At 44.4% G+C, this 18362-nt stretch overlaps 1 protein-coding gene across 4 annotated transcripts in view; it reads right to left on the bottom strand.

The window, feature by feature from the left end:
• Positions 1-18362, bottom strand: part of LOC139368718 (myosin IXAb) — a 168556-nt gene that overhangs the window by 9111 nt on the left and 141083 nt on the right. For 2 of the 4 annotated variants that reach the window (XM_071108010.1, XM_071108019.1), the window contains exons 30-41: positions 17013-17227; positions 15242-15358; positions 12573-12761; positions 9914-9961; positions 9701-9812; positions 7763-7824; positions 3272-3464; positions 2493-2621; positions 2086-2191; positions 1596-1727; positions 1231-1354; positions 646-699 (exon numbers count right to left, since the gene is read on the bottom strand). In XM_071108010.1, coding sequence (XP_070964111.1) covers positions 646-699; positions 1231-1354; positions 1596-1727; positions 2086-2191; positions 2493-2621; positions 3272-3464; positions 7763-7824; positions 9701-9812; positions 9914-9961; positions 12573-12761; positions 15242-15358; positions 17013-17227 — 1481 coding nt within the window. The remainder of the gene's footprint in view (positions 1-645; positions 700-1230; positions 1355-1595; positions 1728-2085; positions 2192-2492; positions 2622-3271; positions 3465-7762; positions 7825-9700; positions 9813-9913; positions 9962-12572; positions 12762-15241; positions 15359-17012; positions 17228-18362) is intronic. The other 2 variants (XM_071108026.1, XM_071108034.1) reach the window with 1 other exon arrangement.

Raw genomic sequence — 18362 nt, 5'->3', positions numbered from 1 at the left:
TAAATCCACTTCAATCAGTGTAGATGAAGGGGAGGAGACAGGTAAAGAAGGATGTTTAAGCCTTGAGACAATTGAGACATTCAGAAGGTGAATGGGCAAGACAAAATATTTAAGTGTCTTTGAACGTGGTAAGGTAGTTAGTGCCAGGCGCACCGGTGTGAGTGTGTCAAGAACTGCAACGCTGCTGGGTTTTTCATGCTCAACAGTTTCCCCGTGTGGATCAAGGATGGTCCACCACCCAAAGGACATCCAGCCATCTTGACAACTGTGGGACGGATTGGAGTCAACATGAGCCAGCACCCCTGTGGAACGCTTTCGACACATTTTAGAGTCCATGCACCGATGAGCTGAAGCTGTTCTGAGGCCAAAAGGGGTGAAACTCAATATTAGGAAGGTGTTCCTAATGTTTTATACACTCAGTGTATAGAGAAAGGGAGAATGAAGAGAAGGGAAGAGAGACAGAAGGACGGAAGAGATAGCAATGTGAGGGCACGTGGACTTCATAGCATGAGAGAGGTGCCGACTTGCTGATTGACTGCGCCACAGACAAATGGGCTGACAGGACTGGTTGATTGACAGCACCACAGACAAATGGTCTGACAGGACTGGGTGTGATCTCATGGAGTATATACTAGGAATACATACCGGGGTGGCTGTGCGGGTTATGCCAATAAACCTAACAGCGATTAGTACAGGTTTCTGGAGTGGGGGGGGGGAGGAGAGAACAGGGTTAGGGCTGAAGCCTAAACACTACATGGTGGTATTAGAAGGAAATGGAGGGTAGGCCAATTTTTATTACAACCAATTGCACTCAAATGAACTTTCATATGGTGGTAAAGTGAAATACTTCTGGAGATTAACTTAAATCATGACACATGACGTCATGGCCGAAATCACAGCTAAAGTAATTTCATAATTGAGTGTAATGTTCGGATCACTGGGAGAATGTTGGAGAACGTTGCATCCGGTGAGAGGAACTAAGGGCTAAAGATTAAAGGTGAAAGTTCAACCACTGGAAGATGGAGAGGGAAGTCTATGATGGCCTCAGTCACATTTGTCCTGCCTGGGACCCCTGGGTCATTTTCATTAGGGCGTGCAACAGAAAACGCTTAAATGTTCTGAAATTAAAATTAAAGTTTTTTTTAATATTGGACAAGTCCAGGAAGTCCCTCCAATTTTTATCCGGTTTGATGGCTAAAGAACACGACCCCTAGTGTCCTGGTGCCTTACCATGGACCTCCTGATGTGTGTCAGTCTGCTCTTGGCCTTGTTCTCAGCAAACTCCAGACTGTTGATGTCCTTCAGTCTGGCCCTGTACTTATTCATCTGCTCTCCAATGATCAGCTCCACACACCTAGAGGAGGATACACAGAATGAGCAACCAGTGAATAACGTGGCTTGTCCTGTTGCTAAGTCTATACTTTATAATCAAATCTGTCTGATAGGAACAGGATTCACAACAGAAATAACACATGGACTCATCTGATGAATAGCAATTGGGTGTGTGTCAGTTGTCAGTGCCTTGGTATACACACTCGCAACTATCGAGTGATGGTGGGTGTTTGTGGTGTGTTTTGTTCATTCTAGAGTCGTACGCGGTGGTCTTGCCGATGTCCTGGACACTCTGCAGGGGGTCGATGGTGTCGGGGCAGCGGAGGATGCAGGGGGCGAAAACTATGGCCAGGGCGTTGGCCGACATACGATTGGTGTCCTCTTGCAGAGTGATCCTGGAAGATCACACACACACACACACACACACACACACACACACACACACACACACACACACACACACACACACACACACACACACACACACACACACACACACATCAGAGGAGGTCGCAACAAAGAACAGATGTCAAAACTGGAACGCAGTGGATAACAACCTCCCAATTATCCACCCTTCTCCCACGCACCCATTCATGGATTTAGAAGCATCGGCTTGGTGTATTGACTGGAGGGAGTTTCCGATAGTTAAGTCCATGACGGAAAGTGCACACTTTGGAAGAAGGGGACGGAGAATCGGGAGGCATCCAGTGAGTCTCCACATCCTGCTTCCCGTGGGGTAACGTGACCACTCACCTGACCAGGTGGAAGATGAGGCGCTCCAGGGTGCTCAGGTGGGTTCGGCTGAGCTGGTCAATCACAGAGTACACCCCACGGATCACCTCCCGCTTGTCTGGCTGGCCTGCGTGGGGGAAGCCACGTCATACAAAAAATATAATTACTTCCTGCTTTACTTCTATGGGTGCAGTCAACATGGCCGCCGGTGGCACCCGTCACCTTCTTGAAAGGGAATGTATGTTCTAGTATTTGTATTTCTATGCACACACAACATACCTTCATCCATTATATCATCATCATATCTATTATATTATATCTACACCTTCGGGGCATCTATAAAATGGTACAGAGGCCACTTTTAACCATTACTACACAGTAACATTGTAACAAATACCAATGTGGTTACTTCTGACCCCAGTTCTTACCCATGGCTCGGAGGAACTCCTCGTAGAGTTCAAAGGTCATCAGAGGGTTGGGCAGGTCGCGGAGCCACTGTTTGAGCACGCTGGCAATGACATGGATGTTGTAATCGTCCAAGTTCATGCTGCTCACATCTGGAGTTGGAGGGCAATGGGAGACAAAATTCAAAGATTTTACTGAGTTACAGTTCATAGAAGGAAATCACTCAATTGAAATACATTCTTAGGCCCTAATCTATGGATTCCATGACTGGGCAGGGGCGCAGCCATGGGTGTGCCTGGGAGGGCCTAGGCCCACCCACTAGAGAGCCAGGTCCAGCCAATCAGAGGGAGTTTTTCCACACAAAAAGCTTTATTACAGACATAAATACTCCTCAGCACACCCCCCCTCTCTTTTATTTCAGCTCACGAAACATGGGACCAACACTTGACATGTTGCATTTATATTTTTGTTCAGTATAAATATGACTTAAATACTATAGTTGGAGTAAACATTACAACTGTTAAACTCTTTGCTACGGACACAGTGCTTTTGATCCGGTAGTGTGAATACCTTGGACGTGGTGTCATGGGAACTGTTAACACAAGCTGTAATAGTAGTGGCAACAGCCTATTTTCATTCTAGGGCATACAGTTTCTAAAATAACCCCCCTGTATCCTGTCATTATATTAACCAATCAGAAAACCTATAGAGAGTGCGGTGACCACGGCTCTGTTGTCCCTCCCCGGTTTACAACATAACCCTACAATCTACGGTCACTGGAGCAGGACCCTGTCAATCACACCTGTGTCCAGCCCCTGCCGGAGCTCCTTGATCTTATTGGTGGAGCCAGACTTCCTGAAGATGCCCTCGGTGTAGAGGCCGTGCATCTCAATGTAGTTGATGAGCTTCTCCACCACCAGGGGCACTGTCCTCTCCTCGCTGGTCAGACGAGACAGCTCCACGCCAAACTGCCTGGATGACAGTTCCGGGTCGTACTACACACACAAATAGAGAAAAACACACACGGTTGGAAGGACGGACACACAGAAATAGAAGTTGAGAAGTACAGGCAAACAGAGGAGTTTGTTTAGGCTATTGTACAGCTATTGTAGCTAGCTACTTCACATGCTGATACTGACGTTGGTTTTATTGTGTGTAGCTACACTTACTAGCTAGCCTGTGCTTCAGTTGTAAATCGGCAGGTGCCGAAACAAAAAGTGAGCGCGAGAGGGGGGTGATCTGGGGAGCTCTGAAGTACCGTAATAAAGTATTGCCTGCATAGGGTTGCCAACTGTCCCGTATTAGCCGAGATGTCCCTTATATTGGGATAAATTAGTTTGTCCCATATGGGACCTCCCATGTCTCGTATATTCATCCAATCCCAGTATAACGTAAACGCGCCAATTCTGTTGTTGTTCGGCCGGTTTGGCATATCAAGGAAATATGGATAAACCTTCAAAAAAGAAAGGACTGCAGCTACAACAAACAATGGGAGGCAAAAAAAAGACGTGGGTTAAACCCGTCAGTGGTGACTCGACGAAAGCTTTCTGTACTTCATGCCGTCGGGAATTCTCAATTGGCCACAGAGAGGAGAATGACCTAACTCAGCATGCGTCCACAGAAATGCACAAGAAGGCCGCACTAGCTAAAGGTGCTAGCAATATTGGTGCATTTTTCCTAACGTCTACTGTGGAAAAAACGGGAAAAAAACGCTGCAAGTGAAGCCTCGTATGTGTACCATATGGTTAAACACGGACTCGGCTACAACGGCACCGACTGTCTTGTTAAGCTCAAAGGTGCCTTTATTTCATGACTCAAATGTTGCGAAGAACGAAAGCTGAGATGATTATACAATTCATGTTTTAGGACCAAAGACAGGGATATTTTGGATGATCTGTCCCCGATCGAAGGTGAGCCCGTGCATTTCGCAGTGGCCAGTGACGCCACAAACGAGGGAAATAGAAACTTGTTTCCAGTGTGAGTGAGATAATTCTCTGTCTGATGGAGTGTAGTGCAAGTTACATGACTTTTATGAAGACCGTGATGAAACTGTAAATGGCATACATCAAGCTCTGATGAACTGTCTGGAAAAGCACGAGCTGGATATTAGACACAGCACAGCCTATGCAGCAGATAACGCCAATGTCAACTTCAGGAAACACCACTCCGTTTTACCAGTTATTGAGCAGTGCCAACTATCGCATTCTGAAAGCTAATTGCCCAGCTCACATAGCTCATTATGCCTGGAAGCACGCCTGCGGTCCGCTGTCAGTGGATATTGAGACAATTGTTTTAAAGATCTACAGCACTTCTCAGTATCTGCTTCCCGAAGAGAGGAACTGAGTGCATTTTTGCCTTTGTTGACGTTGAGTGGCGTGAAGTTCTGTGACATGTTTGCATCTTGGCTCTCTCTTCATCCAGCTGTCAATCGTCTCCTGCAAAGCTGGCCAGCTCTTACTTCATACTTCATGATCCCTTGGGGAGAACTGTCCTGTGGCACTGAAGAGTATTTTTGAGTATGAAGAAAAAAACGGAAGCTGCTGAGATTTAGCGGTGCTTTTTCCACAACGCGTGTGTTTTTGACCAACTCGTAAAAAAAAACTGGAGGAAACAACACTCTGCATCACAGATGTTTACTAGGAAGTCCAAAAGTTCAACATGAAGGTGCTTCAGCGGAAATAGAACAGCTTTTTTGGATACCAGACCAAGCAGCTGATGGACAAACAAGTGTCAGCACAAAGGTCCAAGCGGCAACAGGACTTTTTGAAGTTCTATGACACTGTCATTACATACATTGACAAGTGGTTTGATTTCTCACCAGAACATTGTAATGGTGAAATTGATCGGCCTCTATGAGGAGCTCTCCTTCACTGACCTGCAGCAGGTGGTGGTTGCCCTCAAAATGACAGAGGCAGTCAGTATGGACCAACTCTATGAAGAGTGTTGTGCCGGGAGGAAATACAGAAAGCCAGACAGGATGCTACAAAATCCACCAGTGAGAAGTGGGTGGCAGTTTTCCAAAACCTAGGGAAAGCCAACTTGATCAACATGTTCAGGATTGTCTCATTTGTCCTCAGTGTGCCAGGCTCAAATGCCTTTGTAGAGGATTCTCTCTCTGGTGACCATTTAATGGCCAGACTCTAGAAACAGTTGCAGCACAGTGACAAATCGGATCAAAAATGAACTTCAACATCTGTGATCTGTGACTTGTCATGTAAGGACTTCTCTCTGGCTATGCAAAAGGACAAAGAAGGACTGTTGAATCAGTCAAGAGCAGCAAAAAATATCCATGGAAAAAGTAGACTGAGTGACTCATTCCCCTCTTTTCCTCTTTTGCATTTTAAATGTATTTTTTGTTTTAGTTTTTTTTGCTGTAAAGGTCCAAATTGTAATTTCTTTGATCATTTATTTTGAGGTTTATTCACATAAACTGTGTCATTATGTAAACTTAAGTAAAGCTATAGACTAAAATGGAATATAAAAATGTCTTGCCTTTCCAATTGAATAAGAATATACAGTGTATATTCATTCACACAACACCATACCCACACCGCCGTGGCACCGTGCACAGGCACGCCACCTTTTGTCCCTTATTTGGTAGTGAGAAAGTTGGCAACCCATGCCGCAATATCATCGAATTTGCATAGTGGCATAGAGCAGAAGAGTAAAGGGGATTGCAAAAGTTGAACACAAAGGCAAACATTGTTAGCCTATAGGGTCCCGTAAATGTGTTGCCTTTTAAAAATGCATAGAAGAATCTTCCTACTGCGCAAAAGATCGAAATAACAGGCAAACTGAGAATCTGAGCTCAATAAAAACAACCTCGTCTTGAATCCATCAATATACTAGGTGTGTTGAGACACATATTGTACAATACGAGGAGGAAGTTATAGTCCTAAAAAAGCTTTCCAGTTTCCAGTCAATGTTGCGCAGCTCACTCGCCGGCGATGGCCGAAGCACTCGTGCCAAAAAAAAAAGCATATATTCTCGTTTTACTTTGTACAATAGGCTACTGTTTGCTTGACCTATTTGGGAGTTGAGCAAATATTGTGGTAGCCTACAGACAGATTAGAGTCTTCTCTTTCAGCAGGAGCAATTTGCTTTCCAACCTGTGTTTTCCTGCAATTGTATTTGAAATATTGCGAAAGGCCTGTTTTGGCTGCATGCTGTTCACCGACAGATTTAACCACGCGTTCCCGACCCCTTGTGATTGGGCTACACACAATTCACAGCTAGGCAGCTAGGCAATAACAATTTTTTTGATCCTCTGTGGCTAAATTAGGTTTATAGGCCTAATCCTGGTGTAGTATTCTGAATGATTTCATTTCTTTCTGAACATACAGCAGTAGACTGCAGCACGGTTCCCACGGATATGATTCTATAAGGAAATAAATGACGAAGTGCTACGCTGGAGAGCTGCAGGCTCGTGTCTATCAGAGCAGAGGGAGGGGGAGAGATCATAGAAAGTAAATCTCATCCTTGGGGCGGCAGCATAGACTAGTGGTTAGAACATTGGACTAGTAAAAGGTTGCAAGTTCAAATCCCCGAGCTGACAAGGTACAAATCTGTCGTTCTGCCCCTGAACAAGGCAGTTCCTAGGCCGTCATTGAAAATAAGAATTTGTTCTTAATTGATTCTGCCTATTTAAATAAAGGTAAAATAAATCCTAGCTCTGTGTGAGATAGACTAAAGATGTGCTTCTCTCTCTTCCCACGGCAACATGTTGGTCTCAAGGCTACAATGTAGAGCCAACCATGAGCCCAGGCCTGACCTTAATTCTTATCCGGCGCAGGCTGAAAATGTACGCTTTCACATTATGTTTTTTAAGGGGGCAGGAGGCAACTCGAATGAACCCTGATTGCTTTTTAAAAAAAAATTACATGGCAAACGGTGAAGATTATTTTTCATGCCACGAGACGCACAGGTTCCGGAACGAAACAGTCCAAAACTAAGAGGAGCCAAATTAAGCACTACCTAGCTAGCTAGCCAGCCCAAAGAGAGAGCATTGCATTATGGGTTTTATAGTCGACTTGAGCTGCAACAGATTTCCTCAACGATTTTCACATTGCTACCAACCTTGTTATAACGACAACATTTGTTCATCATTTTTTTGATTGGTTTTCCCCATATTCGTGTTATTTAACACTGTTAATCATAGGAATTAGTGGTTTGGATGGATTATCCCTTTAAAAACTACAACATCCCTGCAAGTACTTAATTGTCTCTTGCCTGATACTCTATTCCTTCTTTACATTCTTAATCATGAATACACAAATACACAATAGCCTCTTACCTTTTTGCTACATTTGGTGGTCATCCTAGAGCAGCACTTTCTATGGCAGGCGTACCGACACACTGCCGAAGAGGACACAAGAGTCAGACACAATCTCTATACCCTTACCCAACCTATCAACGCTAAGTCTCCAACTGTCAACAACAAGCAATCTGCATCCCCTAACCTTTAAGCAACGTTCTAGCAATGCTTCGTGTCCAACCACAACCCGTCATTCAACAAGCAGACCACAAAAGGCTTAAATATAGAGCAGGCAGTCTGGAGAGAGAAAGCTGCCAATGCCTGTGCTCGAGTGAACATTAGAGAGCGGATGGAGAGGAGAACAGCTGGACACAATTTGATTACAGACACTTAAGAGGCAGCACAGGAAGAGGGTGTGTGTGTGTGTGTGTGTGTGTGTGTGTGTATGTGTGGAGTGGAGTGGAAGGGTGGTAGTGTGTGTGTGTGTGGAGTGGAGTGGAGTGGAAGGGTGGTAGTGTGTGTGTGTGTGTGTGGGGGGGGGGGGTTGTATATGTGTGTGTATGTAATGGTGGGAGTCTGTGTGTGTTTGTATATATCAGTGGAGGCTCCTCCTCAGAGGAAGGGGAGGACCATCCTACTCAGTCAATTTCAGAAAAATGGAAATAGTGAAACATTTAACAAGTTTAGATACAACTATACTAAATATATTCACGTATCAGAAAAGTATTCACACCCTTTACCTTTTCCACATGTTGTTGTGTTACAGCCTGAATTTAAAATTGATTACATTTAGATTTTGTGTCACTGGCCTACACACAATACCCCATAATGTCAAAGTGGAATAATGTTTCATTTTTAAAAAACAAATGAATAAAAAAATAAAAAGCTGAAATGCCTCGAGTCAAGTATTCAACCCTTTTCTTCATATTTTCAAGTATGGTGGTGGCTGCATTATATTATGGGTAGCTTGTCATCGGCAAGGACTGGGGAGATTTTTTGGGAGGCGATGAAAAGAAACAGAAACGAGCTAAGCATAGGCAAAACTCCTCCAGGAAAACTTGAATCAGTCTGTTTTCCAACAGTCACTGGGAGACAAATTCACCAGTCAGCAGGACAATAACTTAAAACACAAGGCCAAATAAACACTGGAGTTGCTTACCAAGACGACATTGAATGTTCCCGAGTGGCCTAGTTACAGTTTTGACTTAAATTGGGTTGAAAATCTATGGCAAGACTTGAAAATGGCTGTCTAGCGATGATCAACAACCACCTTGACAGAGCTTGAAGAATTTTTGAAAGGAATAATGGTCAAATATTGTACAATCCAGGTGTACAAAGCCCTTAAGAGACTTACCCGGGAAGACTCATTGCTGTAATCGTTGCCAAAGGTGATTCTAACATGTATTGGCTCAGGGGGTTGAATACTTATCTAATCAAGATATTACTATTTCATTTTCCATAAATTCTTAAAACATTTGACTTTTTCTTCCATTTCGACAGAGTATTTTGTTTAGATTGTTGACAACAAAAAAAGACAATCAAATCCAGTTTAATCCACCTTTGTAACAACAAAATGTGGGAAAAGTCAAGGGATGTGAATACTTTGTGAAGGCAGTGTATATCAAATCAAATCGAACTTGTCACAAATGCGCCGAATACAACAGGTACCTTACCGAGAAATGCTTACTTACAAGCCCCTAACCAACAACGCATTTTGAAGAAAATAGAGTTAAGAAGTAGTTACTAAATAAACTAAAGTAAAACAATCTAAAAAGTAACAATAAAATAACAATGAGGCTATATACAGGGGATACCGGTACCGAGTCAATGTGCTGGGGTACAGGTTAGTCGAGGTCATTTGTACATGTAGTAGGTAGGTGTAAAGTGACTATGACTAGATCATAAAACAGCGAGTAGCAGCAGTGTAAAAACAAACAAAGAGAACAGTCTATGACTTGGGTGACTGGAGTCACTCACGTTTGCAAACGCAGGCCCGGTCCATCATCCAGATAAGAGAGGAGCAGTATTCGCAGTAGGTGGGGATGCTGTACTGGGTGGACTTGAAGATGTGCCCATTGTGCTCCTCAACCTACAGAGGGTGATAGAGTGGCTCAACTCAGTTTGCCATAAAGATACAGCCATCAAAATCATTACAAAGCGTAGAGATACGGTATAGAATATAGTACTCACAATGTCAGGTTCCTTTTTCCTCCTCTTCTTGCGTTCTGGTTTGGGGGCCTAAGAGAACAGGAGACAGACAGACAAGTGACTAGTCCCATCAGGCCTTCGCCCATCAAGCCTTCGCCCACCCATCCATCCAACATGCCATGCACCCACCCATACATCCAACACAGTGTTAATGTTGGCAATCTTTTTTTTACATTTAGTCTAGTCTTCATCATTTTGACTAAAGTATCACTTAGTCACATTTTTGGTCATTTAAATAACGACTAGGTGTAGTTATTGTTAAAAATTACGAAAACATTGGGCCATTTTTGTAAACTAAACGCCCTTCATTTGTCACATTTGAGTCAAATCGCATTTGTATTGCCTCATTAAACTATAGTACGCACAAATCACTGACTTCCATGTGCACACACATACATAGCCTTGTCCTACCAACATATTTTTCTGCATAACATCCTATTATCTTCCCAACAGCAGACATATGACAAACACATCTAGGAATATATACAAATGATCTAGCCATGTAAATTCCTAATTCAGCCTACATAAATATTGCACAATACATACACAACAAACTGACACATACAAGCACAGAGACAGAGCGAGAGAGAGAAGCACAATCACCAGATGGTTGGTGCCGCAAAGCAGTATGGGGCTGCACCTCAGTCGCATCATTGCCTTTTGTTATCAACGTTCCACGGACGCCGAAGCCACATTGATGTCCAAAAGTAGAACGACAGCTAATGACCGTTTCGCCCAGTGATGTAGTCGAGTCACTAAACCTAGAGTCCGAATCGAGTCCCAAGTCCCCTGTGCTCAAGTCCGAGTCCCCAATGGTCGAGTCCCTATGTCTGGAGTCCTGGTCCAAGTGCTGAGTCACTAGGTCCACATTGACTCAAAATAAAGTTATTTAACCAGTCCAAAGGCACCTAAACACTGCCAGACCATAGTGTAGTGGCAAGAGGAATTTAGTCAATAAATTGTTTGCTATCTCTTACTTTCTTTGTGTGCCACCAAATGTTTACGTTATAGGCTACTGGTAATGTTAGTAGGGCCACGTTCTGTTGCAAAACTTTCTTGAATGTTGCAGATGGAATTCCATGAATAGAGCCAATGTTATTCCCTGGGGAGAACGACTGCCCCCACGCTCATTGAAGCCACAGAAGTTCAAGGCCGACCACGGTACTTCAGGCATTGTTAGCAGAAAACAGGATCCCGCGTGATAGTGAATAGGCAAATGGCGATCTTCGTGGTCAACCTTTGTGTAAATAAATACAACATTCGAAGACAATCATGGTACCAGTAATTGCTTCTAATACACCAGATGTATGTCCTTGAACTGATTATTTTAAAAAGAATCAAACACAGAAGACGTTTTAAGGATAATTGAGTTGCTAATGGCAGCCTGCAGAGCCTATCTGAACGTTCCAAAATGTTGCATCCTGCTGTACGCGGCCCAGTAGCCTAAAACGGTTAAGTAGCCTAGTTCTACAATGGCCAGCAATATGCTTTATGAATGTAAAACACGACCCACCAATGTACGATAGAAACAAAGAAACAGCATTATGGGCATTATGGGTCTTTTGAACGGTAATCTCTCTGAGCGAAAGAGGGAGACGTGGCTACAGAATCTGGCTATGAAATGCAGTGGAGAAAGTAGGAGGGTTGAGCGAGATTACAAAATCAAAGACAGACTACTTCTCTATACTGAAGTGAGAGAAAAACATACCTAGACTGTTTTTTTTTCTCTTAAACTCAATGCTGCTATTGTTTCAAATTTCGTGAAGCAGCTTGTGTTTTTTTATACCCCTTTTTCTCCCCAATTGGTAGTTACAATCTTGTCTCATCGCTGCAACTCCCGTCTGGACTCGGGGAGAGGCGACAGTCGAGAGCCGTGCGTTCTCCGAAACACAACCCAACCAAGCCACAATGCCCACTTAACCCGGAAGCCAGCCGCACCAATGTGTCGGAGGAAACACCGTGAACCTGGCGACATTGTCAGCATGCACTGCGCCCAGCCCGCCACAGGAGTCGCTAGTGCGCGATGGGACAAGGACATCCCTGCCGGCCAAACTCTCCCCTAACCCGGACGACACTGGGCCAATTATGCGGCGCACAATAGGTCACCCGGTCGCGGCCGGCTGTGACAGAGCCTGGACTCGAACCCAGAATCTCTAGTGGCACAGCTAGCACTGCGATGCAGTGCCTTAGACTGCGCCACTCGGGAGGCCCTAGCTTGTGTTTGTTAACCAGGCAAAGGGTAGCTATTTAGAAGGCTGGTGGTGATTGGTTTGCTACAGGGAAGCAAGAGAGTTGCCTGCACGATGTGTATAATGGAAAGCGGGGCCGGAGCGGCGCCTGTCTGCCTACACCCCCTTGCCTACTCCCCTGCAGCTCACCAGCTGATGTAGGCTGTGTGTGCCGGGTGTCGCATGTCCTTCGCACTGCTGTCACTATTTCTGTTGACAAAATGAACACTGATCCAACATGCCACGCATCAGCTTGTAAGACTGCTATAGGATTTCCATCTCAAATGGGACTGACCTGTCGAAGCACATTCTAAAAAAACGACACACACGCATTGACACATGTACGGACGCAAGCACACCCACCCACCCAGCCAGCCAGCCAAAATCCTTCCACCCGCTCACACAAACCCTACCTTGCCGATGGTGCTGTCCATGGGCTTGTACTCGGTCATGAACTCATCCAGGAAGACCTTGAAGGTGTTGACCCAGACCTTGACGGGCGACTCGCTCCAGTCCCTCTGCTCCAGCCGCATGCTCTTCTCCAGGATGTGTTCAAACAGGGCGTACAGGTCCTTATAGCGGATACTCTTACCGTCATCCATCTGGAGGAGAGGGAAAGGGGGAGGAGGAAGAGATGGGGGGGGGGGTTGGGATGAGGGAACGAGGAGAAGAAGATATTAGCGGGAAAAAAGCCCATATGTGTTACTGCAAAGAGTTTTGAGATCTTGTGAGAGAGTGTTATAATGCAATTGATGACAGTACTACCGTCTAACGTAGTATGGGACAGGCAGAGATGAGGAGGAAAGTAGTAGTGAGAGAGGCAAGATTACAAAAATTGATTCATGTGCTACAATACAGTCAGCCACTGTCCAAGTAAAGAAGCATTCGTGGTCACTGACGGTTGTGATTGGGGTGCCCAGTACCTTGAGGCCCACTGTAAAAGTGATCGTGACCAGTGCCCAAGAAAACCAAGGTGGCATGGCCAAATGACTATCGCCCCATCGCACTCACCCCTTTCATCATGAAATGCTTTGAGAGGTTGGTCATGGCCCACATCAAGGCCAGCATGCCAGGCACACTGGACCCACTCCAATTGTCTCTTTGGACAAGAGGAACACCTATGTGAGAATGCTGTTCTTTGAGTACAGTTCAGCATTCAACACTATTGTTCTTTCCAAGCTTGTCACCAAGTACAGAGCCCTGGGTCTGGGCAGTACCCTCTACAACTGGATCCTGAAGTTCCTGATGGGCAGATCACAGGCTGTGAGGATTGGCAATACCTCCTCCACACTGACTCTTTACACAGGGTTGTGTCCTCAGCCCTCTGCTGTACTCCCTGTTCAGATACGACTGCGTGGCTTTGCACGGCACCAACTCCATCATAAAGTTTGCTGACGAAACCACGGTTGTAGGCCTGATAACCAACAACGACGAGTCAGCCTATAGGGTGGAGGTAAGTTTTTGTGGTGCTAGAACAACAACCCCTCCCTCAACATCAGCAAAACAAAGGAATTGATCGTTGACTTCAGGAAGCAGAAGAGGGAACACGCCCTGGTCCACATCAACGGGACTGCAGTAGAGCGAGTCAGCAGTTTTTAGTTCCTCTGCGTCCACCGAGGACTTGCCATGGACCAACAACACCACCACTCTTGTCAAGAGGGTGCAACAGCGTCTCTATTTCCTAAGGTGGCTGAAGAATATCTCCAAATACTACAGCTGCACCATTGAGAGCGTCTCGATCGGTGGCATCGCGGCCTGGTACGGGAATTGCTCCGTAGAAACAAATACTAAACTTTTTACTACACATAAGTGAATTCGTCCCAATACTTTTGGTCCCCTAAAATAGGGGGACTATGTACAAAAAGGTCTGTAATTTCTAAACGGTTCACCCGATATGGATGGAAAATACCCTCAAATTAAAGCTGACAGTCTGCACTTCAACCTCATAGTCATTGTATCATTTCAAATCCAAAGTGCTCGAGTACAGAGTCAAAACACAAAATGTGTCACTGTCCCAATAAAAACTCACTTTATTTGGCCACTTCAGCTGTGATACAAATCTTATCAAAATATGGGCTAGGCTACATGACACGATGCATGCAACTATGATTTGAAAACGTTTGGGGAAAAATGCATGCATTGTTTCTTGCCTTAGACTGCACACAAACAGTGATACAATTCTCACCTATCAGACTATTCTGAATTTAATCTAGACTTTACATATACTAAATAATATGTGTGTGAAATTAGTTTGATTTAGAATGGACCAATAGACATGTCATCGGTATGCACTTAAATCGCAAAAGGAGGAAGCTTTTCCTACAGTTTATTTTCATGCCAGCCAGGTAGGATACTCAGGTTGTAAAGGAAAGCAATGTGCTTAATATTAGGAAAGTTGAGAAATAAATATAGCAAGCCTATAGAAAGCTGATGGTATCCTCCTCTTTTTAAAAGAGGCCATCAAACGCCTATAGAAATGTTGGGCAACATGGGCTTACAGGGACACACAATTTATTCCATGCATCAACCAGCTATGAGGAGTTGGCTCTTTATACACAAGAGGTGATCCTACTCCGCTCAAACTGTGAATGCAAGGGCTCTCATGAAGTGTCCGATTTGATTTTCCATTGCATTTACATTGATGACAGAATGATTAAAGGGACAATATAGCGCTGAGTATCAGGCCGCTAGAAAGTTTTGTAGCCTTCTAATGACCAACAGCGGGCATCAGAGCGCATTTTTGGAGAAGCCTAGTTACCGTGACTCAACGGTCATGTTGAATGTGACGGCGGTCATGACACGTGACTGCCAGTGTGGCAGAAATACAGTCACCGTAACAGCCCTACTAACGTGTAATTACTGTACTATAAACTGTGCCTTCCTATATTATACTTATACTAAAATGTTTATTCTATTCTAGTGAGCCATTAACTTTATGTTCATATTCTAATCTTTTGTTATTTCTTATTACTGTTGTGAAGGAACCTGCAAGTAAGAATTTTGTTGGACGGTGTATACCATGTGTATCCTGTACATACCTTCAAACTTGAAATGACAGCGAAACAACCATAGTGGTACTCACAGCCAGAGCGGTCGAGTAGGAGTTGAATATGTTGAGGCGGAACTCCTTCAGAGCCTTCTTGAAGACCACGTCCACCAAGGTGTCCTTCTTGCCGTCCTCAGAGTCCAGGTCATTGATCTATGTGGTACAATAAATGGTCATAATAAATGTAGGTTTCCTTCATCAAACTCATAAAATGCTGTAGTCCACAGTCCACCTTTAATGATGAAGTCATTTACACGACTGCATTTGAGAATACGTGAATGTTGGTGAATGTACAATTCATTCAGAAAAATTCAGACCCCCGTGACTTTCTCCACATTTTGTTACGTTACAGCCGTATTCTATAATTGAATAATTTGCTTTTTTCCCCCCCATCATCAATCTATACACAATAGCCCATAATGACAAAACAAAAACATGTTTTTAGAAATGTTTGCTCATTTATATTTTTAAAAACCCTGTTTTTAGAAATGTTTGCTCATTTATATATTAAAAAAACCTGAAATATTACATTTACATAAGTATTCATAGCCTTTACTCAGTACTTTGTAAAGCACCTTCGGCAGAGATTACAGCCTTGAGTCCTCTTGGGTATGATGCTAGAATCTTGGCAGACCTGTATTTGGAGAGTTTCCCCCGTTCTTCCTGGCAGATCCTCTCAAGCTCTGTCAGGTTGGACGGGGAGCGTTGCTGCACAGGTATTTTCAGGTCTCTCCAGAGATGTTTGATCGGGTTCAAGTCCGGGCTCTGGCTTGAACCCACCATGCTTCAGCATTGGGATGGTTCCAGGTTTCCTCCAAACTTGATGCTTGGCATTCAAGCCAAACAGTTACATTTCGGTTTCATCAGAACAGAGAATCTCGTTTCTCATGGTCTGACAGTCTTTAGGTGCCTTTTGGCAAATTCCAAGCGTTTTTTTTCCAGGTGCCTTTTAATGAGGAGTGGCTTCCGTCTGGCCACTCTACCATAAGAGGCCTGATTGGTGGAGTGCTGCAGAAATGGTTGTTCTTCTGGAAGTTCCCTGACCAAGGCCCTTCTCCCCTGATTGCTCAGTTTGGCCAGGCCGCCGGCTCTAGGAAGAGTCTTGGTGGTTCCAAACTTCTTCCATTTAAGAATGATGGAGGCCACTGTGTTCTTGGGGATCTTCAATGCTGCAGAAGTTTTTTGGTGCCCTTCCCCAGATCGGTGCCTCAACACAATCCTGTCTCTGAGCTCAACGGATAATTCCTTCGACCTCATGGCTTCGTTTTTGCTCTGACATGCACTGTCAACTGTGGGACCTAAGACAGATGTGTGCCTTTCCAAATAATGTCCAATCAATTGAATTTACCACAGCTGGACTCCAAATCAGGTTGTAGAAACATTTCAAGGATGATCAATTGAAACAAGATGCACATGAGCTCAATTTCGAGTCTCATAGCAAAAGGTCTGAATACTTATGTAAATAAGGTATCTGTTTTTTAAATTTGTAATACATTTGCAGAAATGTCTAAAAACCTGTTTTCGCTTTGTCATTATTGATTATTGTGTGTAGATTGATGAGGATTTTTTTATTTTATCTAATCCATTTTAGAATAAGGCTGTAACGAAACAACATTTTGAAAAAGGGAGGGGGTCTGAATACTTTCTGAACGCACTGTATGTGTACACTTCTGTATGTGTGAGCGTGCATCTCTATGTGTGTGTATTGTGTATCATCTTAAATTAGGAAACCAACAGTTTTCTGTAGTGCCCTGTGCATTAACTTGAGAGTGTTTGTAAGACAGACAGGTATACATAATCTGTCTACCTTCTTCATGAGGAAGTCATTCATGCTCCTGTAGTCATGGGCGTTGGTGAGGATGTGCAGAGCATCGTTCTGCCACTGGGCAGGCTCTAGGGCCACGCTGCTGATCTTGACGCTGCGTCTCCGCCTCACTTTGGGAGAGGGGTCCTTGTTCTCCTTGGAATCCCGGCCCCTGGTTGCAGTCAGGTCGGGACTGTGGGGGGGAGATGACGTTCCATCTTGACCCGCAAAGCACAGAGAGACAAAGACACAGTAACGGTGTTGTGAAGACAATTGTTTTGGTTTTCTATTCAGTTGTATTTTTTAACAGCACGTCACCTGTGCCACTAGAGGCAGCAAAGCTCTAGATCACCTTTAATCCACAATCAAAAACGCATACAAGGCTCTTCCTCACCCTCCCTTTGACAATTATGACCAAAAACTTTATCCCCCTGATACCTGATTACAAGCAAAAACTCTTAACTCAAAAAGTACCACTGACGCACTCAATGTGGAAGTGGCCCGATGAAGCGGATGCTAAGCTGCAGGACTGCTTCGCTAGCACAGACTGGAATGTGTTCATTGATAACATTGAAGAGTTCACCACATCAAGTCACCGGCTTCACTAATAAGTGCATTGATGACGTCATCCCCACAGAGACTGTACGTACATATCCCAAAAAGCTGCCGCTTTCAAGGAGTGGGACACTAACCCAGAAGCTTAGAAGAAATCCCGCTACAACCTCCGACGAGCCATCAAACACACAAATGTTAATACGGGACTAAGATCGGAATCCTACCATGCCGGCTCTGACGCTCGTTGGATGTGGCAGGGCTTGCAAACTATCACAGATTACAATGGAAAACCAAGCTGCGAGCCGCCCATTGACGTGAGCCTACCAGGCAAGCTAAATGCCTTCTATGCTCGCTTCGAGGGAACCATCACTGAACCATACATGAGAGCACCAGCAGTTCCGGACGAAGTTGTGTTATCTCGCTCTCCTTAGCCGATGTGAATAGGACATTTAAACAGGTTAACATTCACAAAGCCGTGGGCCGGACAGATTACCAGGAAGTGTACTTCGGGGCATGCGCTGACCAGCTGGCGGGTGTCTTCAGTGACATTTTCAACATCTTCCTAACGCAGTCTGAAATAACTACATGTTTCAAGCAGACCACCATAGTCCCTGTGACCAAGAATGCCAAGATATCTTGTCTAAATGACTATAGCGCCGTAGCACTCATCTGTAGCCATAAAGTGCTTTGAAAGACTGGTCATGGCTCACATCAACACCATCATCCAAGACACCTTGGACCCACTCCAATTTGCATACCGCCCCAACAGATCCACAGATGACACAATTCCTTTCGCAC

This window comes from Oncorhynchus clarkii, chromosome 2 (genome assembly GCF_045791955.1).
Source record: "Oncorhynchus clarkii lewisi isolate Uvic-CL-2024 chromosome 2, UVic_Ocla_1.0, whole genome shotgun sequence".
In the NCBI taxonomy this organism is placed as follows: domain Eukaryota; kingdom Metazoa; phylum Chordata; class Actinopteri; order Salmoniformes; family Salmonidae; genus Oncorhynchus; species Oncorhynchus clarkii.
This window is presented reverse-complemented; position numbering and strand designations above follow the sequence as displayed.